This window comes from Miscanthus floridulus, chromosome 6, assembly GCF_019320115.1.
Source record: "Miscanthus floridulus cultivar M001 chromosome 6, ASM1932011v1, whole genome shotgun sequence".
Lineage (NCBI taxonomy): Eukaryota > Viridiplantae > Streptophyta > Magnoliopsida > Poales > Poaceae > Miscanthus > Miscanthus floridulus.
Window position 1 is genome coordinate 66,918,152 of NC_089585.1, and position 11,556 is coordinate 66,929,707.

At 43.0% G+C, this 11,556-nt stretch overlaps 1 protein-coding gene across 1 annotated transcript; it reads right to left on the reverse strand.

Moving 5' to 3' along the window:
- Positions 1-1,073: 1,073 nt before the first annotated feature.
- LOC136460645 (uncharacterized) lies at positions 1,074-6,029 on the reverse strand. The gene is made up of 5 exons (XM_066460269.1): positions 5,574-6,029; positions 4,071-5,228; positions 3,878-3,962; positions 3,195-3,250; positions 1,074-1,724 (listed from the first exon to the last, which is right to left on the reverse strand). Exons 1-5 carry the CDS (start codon positions 6,027-6,029, stop codon positions 1,074-1,076), a joined length of 2,406 nt encoding a protein of 801 aa, XP_066316366.1.
- Positions 6,030-11,556: the final 5,527 nt, after the last annotated feature.

The window sequence follows — 11,556 nt, forward strand, 5'->3', positions numbered from 1 at the left end:
CGCACGCGCCGTAGACGGTTGTTTTCACAACCTCGAGATCTATGCCAATATATGCGCCTCTTCGTTATCAGTGTATGCGCCTCTTTGTTACCAGTGTGAGAGGGCCCACACTGACGCACCTCCTTACAGGTGCCAAGTGACTGTTTGCTTGAAAGGACAAGAAGGCAGTATGACATGCTATACCCATCTACTTTTTTGACCAAACATGTCAGATTAGACTTGACAAAGTAAGAAGATAAATAAATACACCAAATAATAGTACAAGTGGCATTTGGTTCTTTGCCGCATGTCTCGTGCTTAGGGATGGTCCAGACCACTATCGTGCTCGGGGACTGCCTAGACCACTACCGTGTTCGGGGACTGTCTAGACCACTATGGTACTCGGGGACTACTCTGACCACTACCGTGCTCGGGGACTACTCCAACCACTACCATGCTCGAGGACTGCTCCGACCACTACTGATGTGCACACGTCTATGCAGCACGTGTAGCAAGTTGTTGTGGCCCGATCTTCTCGTAGGATCTACGAACTTGATAAATTGTCGTTGCGTGACCTGGTGAAGAGGCAATGCACCGCGAGGCTACCACGCGATGAACTACCGAGACAATCACCCTTCCATGTACCGACGAATAGCCCACGCAATCACGTCATATAGACGTGAAGGCACAAACTGGGTGAACCGTAGTTCGACATTCTACAACTCCCTCAGGAATCGAAAGAACAAGTTTGCAAGCCTCTCAAGACTCACGCTGGAACAAGAATTCCAAGAGTTGGTATTTCTGAAATTGCAATCATGAGTTCCTATTCATGTCATCCATTACAGGGATATATAGCACTAGTGGAGTTTCAGTTTGGTGCAAAATAATTGAGAACATGTAGTGGGAAGTTGCAGCACTACTTTTATTAATAACCAAGCCTAGTAGGGTGCCTAGCTGGTTGGTATTCTCTGCATGCATGCTGGAGCGTGTGTGGACAACAACCCAGTTGCTAGTTGCATGCATTCCTAACTCCCAAATTATTTGCTTGCACTTCAACGGCTGATATTCATGGTAGCTGAATGGCCTTTCCTCTCTCATACACGTCCAGGTTCCATGCATATATTTAGCGGGCAGAATCCATCATCATCCCATGCTTGTTCATGCACTCCATCATTCCTAAGAACATTGAAACAAGTACTCAAAAGCATAGGTTCATTTAATGTAATCTGATTATTAAGCATAAGGTTAGCGTTCACCTGAGAATGAATTTCCTTCTCCAATTGTTTAGCTCTACTCCTTGTAATTGGACCAGCTATATCAAGTGTAGCTTCATTTGGAGATGAGTGAATGCTAGGAATGTCTTCATTAGCCTCCCCCTCTTGGGAAGGAGTCGTCCTCAACTTAGGCTCACCAGGAAATGGAAGCAAGTCTTTGACATTGAATGTGGTACTCACATTGGAATATTCAGGTGGCAGCTCAAGTTTGTAAGCATTATCATTTATCTGTTGGAGAACCTTGAACGGACCATCACCCCTAGGGGATAACTTACTCTTATGCTGTTGGGGAAAGCGATCCTTGTGTAGATGCAACCATACAAGATCTCCTGGCTGGAATGTAACCTTCTTCTTACCTTTGTTTGCTTGCTTTGCATATTGTGCTGATTTCTTCTCAATATTCTTTCTTGTCTCCACATGTAACCGCTTGATAAAGTCTGATCTTTTCGTAGCATCCAAGTTAACTTGTTCCTGTAATGGTAAAGGCAAAAGATCCATGGGAGTATGTGGTTTAAACCCATAAACAATTTCAAATGGACAAGAGTTTGTTGTAGAATGGACTGCCCTGTTATAAGCAAATTCAACATGTGGAAGGCAGTCTTCCCAGAGCTTCAAATTCTTTTTCAACACAGCACGCAACATGGTTGACAAGGTACGGTTGACAACTTCTATTTGCCCATCCATTTGTGGATGACAAGTGGTTGAAAATAACAACTTTGTGCCAAGCTTAGCCCACAATGTCTTCCAAAAGTAGCTAAGAAATTTTGTATCCTGGTCTGAAACAATAGTCTTTGGAACTCCATGTAAACAAACGATCTCCCTGAAAAACAAATCAGCAATGTGTGAAGCATTATCGCTCTTATGACATGGGATAAAATGTGCCATTTTAGAAAAGCGATCTACAACAACATAAATAGAATCCCTCCCCCTCTGAGATCGAGGTAACCCTAGAACAAAGTCCATAGATATATCTTCCCAAGGTACATGTGGAATAGGTAATGGAGTATATAAACCATGGGGATTGAGGTGGGACTTAGCTTTCAAGCAAACGATGCAGCACCCAACATGTCGCTGGACATCACATCACATATGTGGCCAAAAGAAATGATCAGAGAGCATGTCCAATGTCTTTTTGACACCAAAATGACCAGCCAGTCCACCTACATGTGCTTCCTGCAAAAGAACTTGATGAATCAAACAAGCTGGAATGCATATTTTGTTAGTCCGAAACAAGAAGCCATCATGCACATAATATTTACCCCAACCTTTTCCATCAATGCAACGAGAGAAAAGTTCATTAAAATTAGCATCAACAGCATAAAGTGTTTTAATGGATTCCAAACCAAGCACTTTTGTATCTAGTTGTGTAATCAATGCACATCTTCTAGACAAGGCATCGGCAACAATGTTATCTTTACCATGCTTATGTTTGACAACATAGGGAAACATTTCAATGAACTCAACCCATTTAGCATGTCGACGGTTCAGCTTGCCTTGGCTTTTAAGATATTTCAATGCTTCATGATCAGAATGAATTACAAATTCTTTAGGTAACAAGTAATGGTGCCAAACTTCCAAAACATGAACTAAGGCATAAAGCTCTTTGTCATAAACTGAGTAATTTAGATGTGGACCATTTAGCTTTTTAGAAAAGTAGGCAATAGGTTTACCTTCTTGCAGCAGTACACCTCCTATGCCAATACCACTTGCATCACATTCGATCTCAAATGTCTTACCAAAATTAGGAAGTTGTAGCAGCGGTGCTTCACAAAGCTGTGTTTTCAGTGTGTGAAATGCTTGGTCTTCGTCATGGCCCCACGTGAATGGAACATCCTTCTTTGTGAGATTGTTAAGGGGTGCAGCGAGGGTGCTGAAATTTTTGACAAAACACCTATAGAAACTTGCAAGACCATGAAAGCTTCGAACTTGGCTCACATTTACCGGTGTAGGCCAATCCTGTATTGCTTTAACCTTCTCTTCATCAACCTGAATACCATCTGCGGAAATAACAAAGCCAAGGAAAACAACACGGTCTGTGCAAAAGGTGCACTTAGTAATGTTGCCATACAATTTCTCTTCCCTCAAAACAGCAAGTACTTGATGGATATGATCAAGATGTTCATCAAATGATTTGCTATAGATCAGAATATCATCAATATAAACAACTACAAACTTGCCAATGAAAGCTCATAAAACATGGTTCATTAAGCGCATAAAAGTTGAAGGAGCATTTGTCAAGCCAAATGGCATCACAAGCCATTCATAGAGACCAATTTTAGTTTTGAACGCTGTTTTCCATTCATCACCAAGTTTCATGCGGATTTGATGATAGCCACTATGCAAATCAATCTTGGTGAAAATCATGGAACCACTCAATTCATCTAACATGTCATCAAGTCGTGGAATGGGATGGCAATATCGAACAGTTATAACATTGATAGCACAACAATCAACACACATGCGCCAAGAGCCATCTTTCTTTGGAACTAAAAGAATGGGAACAGCACATGGTGATAAGGATTCACGAACATACCCTTTGTCCAAAAGCTCTTTTACCTATCGCTGAATTTCCTTTGTCTCTGTGGGATTGGTGCGGTAGGCTGGATGATTTGGAAGAGAAGCACCTGGTACCAAATCAATTTGATGCTCAATTCCACGGAGTGGAGGAAGTCCAGCTGGTATCTCATCAGGAAAAACATCTTCGAAGTCCTATAAGAGATCAAGAACAACACTAGGCAGCGATGAAGGTAAATCGTTAGTTGAAAGTAGGACCTCCTTGTGCAAGAGCACAAAGAATGGGGCTGTGGTGTTTCTCACTTCTCTCATATCACTCTTGCTCACAAAGAGACACTCAGTGTGGCATGGCTGTTTAGGATTGGCATGAGTCTTTATGTGGCTAGATGGGTTAGAACTCTCTCCCTTACTTGTGTTGGGGATCTTACTCAATTTTCTTTTGTTAGATTCCTCTCTTTTCTTGCGAGCCATATCTGAAGCATGTATCTCCTCTGGAGATAATGGAATAAGAACCACCTTCTTGTCATTGTGAATGAAAGTGTGTTTGTTAGACCGTCCAAAATGCACCGAGTCCACATCAAATTGCCAGGGCCGACCAAGCAGCAAATGGCATGCTTGCATGGGGACAATATCACAATCCACCTCTCCATGATAATCACCATTGGAAAATGACAAACGAATCATGGCTGAAACCTTAACTATCCTAGAATTATTCAACCATTGCATATGGTATGGATGTGGATGGTGACGTGGCTGCAAGCCAAGCTTCTCAACAAGCAAAGCACTAACAATATTATTGCAGCTCCCACCATCTATGATGAAATGGCACACTTGTCCTTTCACTTTGCATCGGGACTGAAACAAATTATGGCGTTGTCCTTGTTCAGCAGCAACAAACTGAGTGGAAAGAACTCTCCTAACCACCAAAGAAGGAGATGGTGTATTCATTGTAGAAGGCTCCAAATCAGGAAAATCAGCAAGCAACTCATCAAAATCAGTACTAGTAATCTCGTTAGAAGATGGAGAAATAATATCTTGTAGCCTGTTATTGTGAGCAAAAGTTGGAATAGGTTGAATGGCTAAACAATTCAGACCTAGCTCAAATGTACCATCCTCAGCTGAATACTCACAAGTATCAAGATTTAGATCTGCAAATACATTGTTAAACTCTTCATCCTCTTCACTTTGAGAATCATAAGAACCATCAGCAAGTGCAATAATAGTACGACGATTGGGACATTCAACTTGCTTATGCCCATGACCACCACACTTAAAACACTCAATCTTGCTTGTCTTGCATTGGGTGGCTGCAGTAGAAGAAGTGGGCTGACTTGAACTCACAGCTTTACCTTTCACATCCAATTGTTTGGAAGAAGTTGGAAGATATCTATTTGCTCCACGAGATAAGGATTTGGGTGTTGCAGCTCCTTGCTGTTGGAATTGAGGTGTGACATCCCCTTGCTATTGGGAATAACGCCATGAAGCATTGTATTTGTAAGACGTAGCAATTTGCCTTTCAGCCCTCTTTGCAAAATGAACCAACTCGGTGAGACATGTGTGGGTTGTCATATCCACTTTATCAGCAATGGGTTTATTGAGGCCAACTAGAAATCGAGCCATTGTGGATTCCTCATCTTTAGTTATCCCTGTATGAAGTACACACATTTCCAATTCTTGAAAATATTCATCAACAGTACGAGTACCTTGCACAAGATGTTTCAGCTTCAAATGTAGATCATGAGAGTAATATGCTAGAACAAAATGACATCGCATTTCTCTCTTCATGTCTTCCCAAGTTATACGAACATGCCCAACTCTCTGATATTCAGTATGGACCTGATTCCACCAAGTTATGGCATAGCCTTTAAACTCAATGGCTGCAAGCTTTGCCTTCTTTTCAGCAGAGTATTCATACAAATCAAATATTTGTTCCACCTTGGTCTCCCATTCAAAATAAGCATCAGCATTCTCCTGTCCGCTAAAAGGGGGAATTGACACTTTCACGTTTCTTAAACCATCATCATTATGACGACGATGGCGGTCACGATAACCATGATGGCCACCACCATGTCGATGATCATCCATGTTGGACAACATATCATCATCACCATCATAATCTCTACCTCCAACTAGAACACGCCGAGCATGACCAAAACCATGGCCAAACCCACCACGTCCATGTCCATGACTAGCGGCATGACGTGGTGCCTCATTATCCTCATTGTCATCATCCTCATTTGGTGGTGGTTCTCTATGAGGCATGTTCAATTGGAGAGTTTGTAGTTGTTGCATCAAATCATTCATTTGTGTACGCAGCTCCTAGAATTCCTCCACCGAAACAGTGGCACCATCTCCATGTCCTGCCATATTAGTAGAGGGAAAAAAGAACAATATATATGTGGAATATATGTGGAAACACTCCTTCACCACTTGCTGAACAAGTTCTTTCTCTTCCTGGAAAGGGCAAGAACCGGGGCTGCAATCTATAGTGGAAGAGTGAAGAGACTACGGTGCAATAGCTCATGGTGCTTTTAAGTGGAGCTTGGTGGGGTAATATGTAAATGGAATGCGCTGAAATGTAGTAATGCAAAACCGAATAATAATCCAAGAACTCAAGTCTAAGTTGCTGAATATAAAGGAAAAGATGCTCAAAGAAAGGAACAAGATGTAGGAAGTGGATAGATGAACACCAATTGCACCAACCGAAACTTGTTGCTACCCAAACCCCTTTGTGGTGTGCTGAACACAATTCTCTTTTATTTCTTTTCTTTCCTTTTTTTTGAACAAGAACTCGTTGTTTTCAGTCCTTCTTTTGACCCATATACATCTTTTCTTTTAACCTTTGTGAGAAACGCAGCACAACTTTCAACTAAAGGGGCACATAAGGATCATCTAAGATGGACGGCGCAGCACAAAAACAAGAAACTCGAGTGGGGAATTTGTGGCGGGTAGAAAACAAGGGTGGAACGGGTGTTTTTTTAGTTATATATATGCAGCAAGCAATGATGATTAGAACAAGGGTGGGATGGGTGGGTACATGCAGCAAGCAATTTGATGATTAGAACAAAGATAACAACTAGAATGATGTGGAAAAGAAAAATTCAGCAACTAGACAAATCTTAAAGGATTAAAACTCGATAAAGCAAACTACAAAATCAGTAGCACGTATGAATTTGGGCTGTAGGTTTTCTTTTTTTGGCTATTAGTGGACAGTAGGTATATAAACTCTATCCTACCAAAAACAAGAACAATCCTAACGAGTAAACGGAGGCTCTGGTACTAGATGATGTGCACACGTCTATGCAGCACGTGTAGCAAGTTGTTGTGGCCCGATCTTCTCGTAGGATCTGCGAACTTGATAAATTGTCGTTGCGCGACCTGGTGAAGAGGCAATGCACCGTGAGGCTGTCCACGCGATGAACTACCGAGACAATCACCCTTCCACATACCGACGAACTGCCCATGCAATCACGCTGTATAGACGTGAAGGCACAAATTGGGTGAACCGTAGTTCGGCGTTCTACAACTGATGAGTACAGGCCCGATCTTCCGAGAGGTAGCCGGTAAGTTCGATTTGTGGAGATCTCGACGTTGGCGATCCGGCTTCAAATCAGACACGATTCGAACCCTGCAACCGTTACACCACTGCTTCGTTGGTTATCAACCAAGCACAACTTGATTGACCTCGCCAAGAAGGCTTTTCCTGCAAGTGAATCGAAGAGCACAAGCAAGAAGGTAAAACACGCAATCTGAAATTGCAAATATGAATGACGCGAATATCAATAAAGGATTCAAGAACTCGGTTCCAAAGGACTAATCGACACAGTGGAGGAGATCAAGAACGGGGGCCCTGGATCACTGTAAAAGGATTTGTCACCACAGTTACAATGAACAATTCAGTTTCTCGATGGAAAACTAAACTCTAAACAAAACCCAATTGTGTAGCAGCGGCAGCGGCTGTGTTTATAGTCTAAGACTCGACCTAGGGTTGGGGACGGCCAGGGGTTGGGCGCCCACAACTTGGGCTTAAGGCCCGACACGATACATGGCTAAGTTGGCCCAAATAGGTGATGCAGCACCTTGCCGTGGTCACACAGAATGATCCACGGACCTTCTGGAGCTGGGACCAGATCCAAAACGACGGCGTCATCGTCCCCTTTCCAACGCATCCAAGAACGGCCCGTTTCGATGTCGTATGAGGAAGTTATGACCTGAAACAGTGACGACGTGTCTGCTGAATCCGAGGGCGACGTGGCAGCTTGAGTTGGGAACGAATTGGAACTTGGGGAAGACCATGGCGTCGGTGTGTCCAGCATGGCGATGTCCTCATCATCCTCCCCTTCTCGAATTGGAGTCGTCCTCGACTCCATCTTGGCGATGTCCTCATCATCCCCTCCTTGTAGAATTGGAGTCGTCCTCGACTCTATTCCATCATCAGCGAACTCCTGCAAAAGGTTAGTGACAGCAGGCAATGCACCAGACATAAAAGGTTGACAAAACATAGTATAACATGGTGCATCAGGATTATCACATAACTCAGTAGTAGCAGGAGTTGTAGCAAGAAAAGCACCTCCTTTTAACTTAATCCCATTATTTTTAGCAATGTCTGTTGGAGGTTTATTTTTTATCTCATTAGCATGTTTAATAATATCCGTAGGAGACAAAGGCAGCAATGTAATTTTCTTGTCCTTATGTATGATAGTGTATGTATTAGTTCTACCATGGTGTAAAGCATCATTATCAAATTCCCTATGGGCGACCTAACAAAATGGAACAAGCTTGCATAGAGACAACATCAAAATCAGCAGTATCATGATAAGAGCCTGTGAAAAAGCTAATGCGTGCTGATTTAGTTACCTTAGTCTTACCACTATTATTGAACCATTGAAGTTTATATGGATACGAATGTTGTCGTGTGGTCAAGCCAAGCTTGTCAACCAAATCTGAACTCACCAAGTTGTTGCAACTCCCGCTATCAATGATAGTGAGAACACGACAACCCTGCACAATGAGATACATGTGGAACAAATTATGGCGTTGGATCTTCATCTCTTCTTCATGACCCACACATGTACTCAACACACGCTGCACAAGAAGGCTAGGGTAGTCCACGGCAGCAGCCACGGAGTCAATGGTGATGGCCTCCTTGTCTTGATCGCCCTCGATGGGATCTGCATCAATGTTAGCAGCAAGGGCTAAATCATCTTCAACATCACTAGCACTTATATATCCATCCTCGGTAGCAATGAAAGCAGCGATGACTGGGGCATTCCTTCATGACATGTCCCATGCCTTTGCATCGGTGGCAAATGATTTTAGAGCTGGACGAGGAGGAGCTAGTAGAAGCACCCGGAGTGCCACCTTTCTTCAGCTGTGGAAACTGCACATTAGACAATTTACTTACCCTAGAAGAAAATGGAGGTGTAGATGGCTGTGGTGCAACAGGAAGCTTGGGCGTCTCCAGCTCGGAACGCTGCTGAAAATTCCTCCCATTGTTAGACCTGAAAGGCTGGTGTTGTTTGCGTCCCTGTACTTCTCGTTCGGCCTTAATAGCAAGATGATACAATTGGGAAAAATTGCGCCATTCTTTGTAATCAAGTATGTTCTGTATATCATGGTTTAAACCACCAAAAAATCTAGCACTAGCATCATCATCATCTTCATTTATACCACAACGTGCTAAACCAATAATCAATTCTTGATAGTATGCTTCTACTCCTTTATCACCTTGTTTTAAAGTTTGTAGTTTCAAACGTAAATCACGTTGGTAATAAGGAGGAACAAAACGAGATTTCATACGTTGCTTTAAAACATTCCAAGTTTGAGGCACAGCAGCAGCATTATTGGCATTGCAAAGATCACTCCACCAGAACAAAGCAAAATTAGTAAACTCACTAGTAGCAAGTCTAACTCTATGCTCAGCAGGAACATTATGAGAATCAAATTTTTGTTGAACAGCAAGCTCCCAATCTAAATATGCCTCTGGATCAACATTACCAGCAAAAGGAGGTAGACTAAATTTAATTTTAGCAAAAGGATCATTATTACCATGATTATTACCTGCCATACCGCGACGATTGAAGTTGAGGCTGGCGACGGGCACCACCGTCAGCATACGCATCTTCATCACCAAAAGCATCCGCATCTTCATCACCAGCACGATAAGGTGGAGGGCGTTGCTCAAGCTGTTCAATGTGGGTGACCAGATTGTTCACGTTGCACGTCAGCTCGGTCATAAGATTGCGTTGTTCAGTCATGAACGTTGCAAGCTCGCCCTTGGATACGCACTCATTGAAGTCTGTCGGAGTTCCTGCCATGGTTAGAAGATAGAAAAAGACAACACCAAAGTATTATCCCTATCAACTAAAAGGAAACAAGTGGTGGTGGTGAAAGTGGAATGCAAAATCACAAGCGGCTTACCACCATCTTGCCTGTATTCTTACCAACGCCAAACAGGAGCAAAACCAAAGTGGCGAAGCAATCTGTTATTGAGCGTGGGTAACAGTTGCAAGATGAACCTGTGCTGACAGAAGAATATGTGGAGCTATGGGTAGGCACACAATATGACAGCAAGGATTAGCAATTAACGAGTGCAGAGTAGCGATTGTTCAATCTAGGATCCAAAGTACAAATCATAAGGTGCTGGCTAAGACGTGTCGAGACGTAGCGCAACAAGGTGAAAACAAAGGACGATCGAAAGAACTCACAGAACAAGCAAATAGCCCAGGATTTCTCCTTTTTCCTGAATTTTTCCCGGATTTTTCCAAAAGGCACTAGTAGGAAACAAACTTTTTTTTTACTATTTTTTTATACTTTTCTCTGAACAAGGATCACAAAAGATGCAACCACAAAAATTGGCACCTACAACTGAGGTGGGATGTGGTCTACAGAAATTCAGCACGTTCTCTGAAAAGCGTGCAAAAACTTTGACAATTTTTTTCTATATTTTCCTGAATTTTTTGGCAATTCTGATGAAACCAAACAGGGCGAAAGCCGAGTTTGGGTCGGGTCCAAAGTGGTGTCAAGAAGCTGCACAAAAAATTTCAGATTTTTCTGATAAACGAGCGAAAAGTTATGCCTGTTTTACCGAAGGTATCTCAAGGTATGTTTTCCGAGAGGCACAACACGGCGGCGGCAGTTAGGGCAAAGCGTCCCTAAACTCTAACACCGATCACAGCAGTAGGTATTCGCCTGATGATGTAAGGAGGGCTGCGATGCAGGCAAAATAAGAGCGGCTGGCAACCTATCTAGGGTTTGCGCGGCGGCGAGAAGTTACACAAGGCGGCTAGCGGGGCAAGTCGAGTAATGTGGTGGCTTCGACTTGTTGTTTGGGAACGGTGGATGGGATAGCGGCGGAAAACAAAATCACAGCAACGGGCGATTGAACTACGACCACGAACACAATCCTAAACCAGCAACAAGACTCGACCACGGACACAAACTCAACAACACGAATCTGAAACGAAATTGCAAAGGCACAAAGGGCGATAGGACAGCGGAAATTGAAATATTTTTGGGCTTCTTGTGGACTCTAGGTAATGAACAAATATGAATCTAAGGCAAACGAGATTATACCTCGCGGTAAACCTGAAATATCTGATACCAATTGATGAGTACAGGCCCGATCTTCCGAGAGGTAGCCGGTAAGTTCGATTTGTGGAGATCTCGACATTGGCGATCCGGCTTCAAATCAGACACGATTCGAACCCTGCAACCTGTTACACCACTGCTCCGTTGGTTATCAACCAAGCACAACTTGATTGACCTCGCCAAGAAGGCTTTTCCTGCA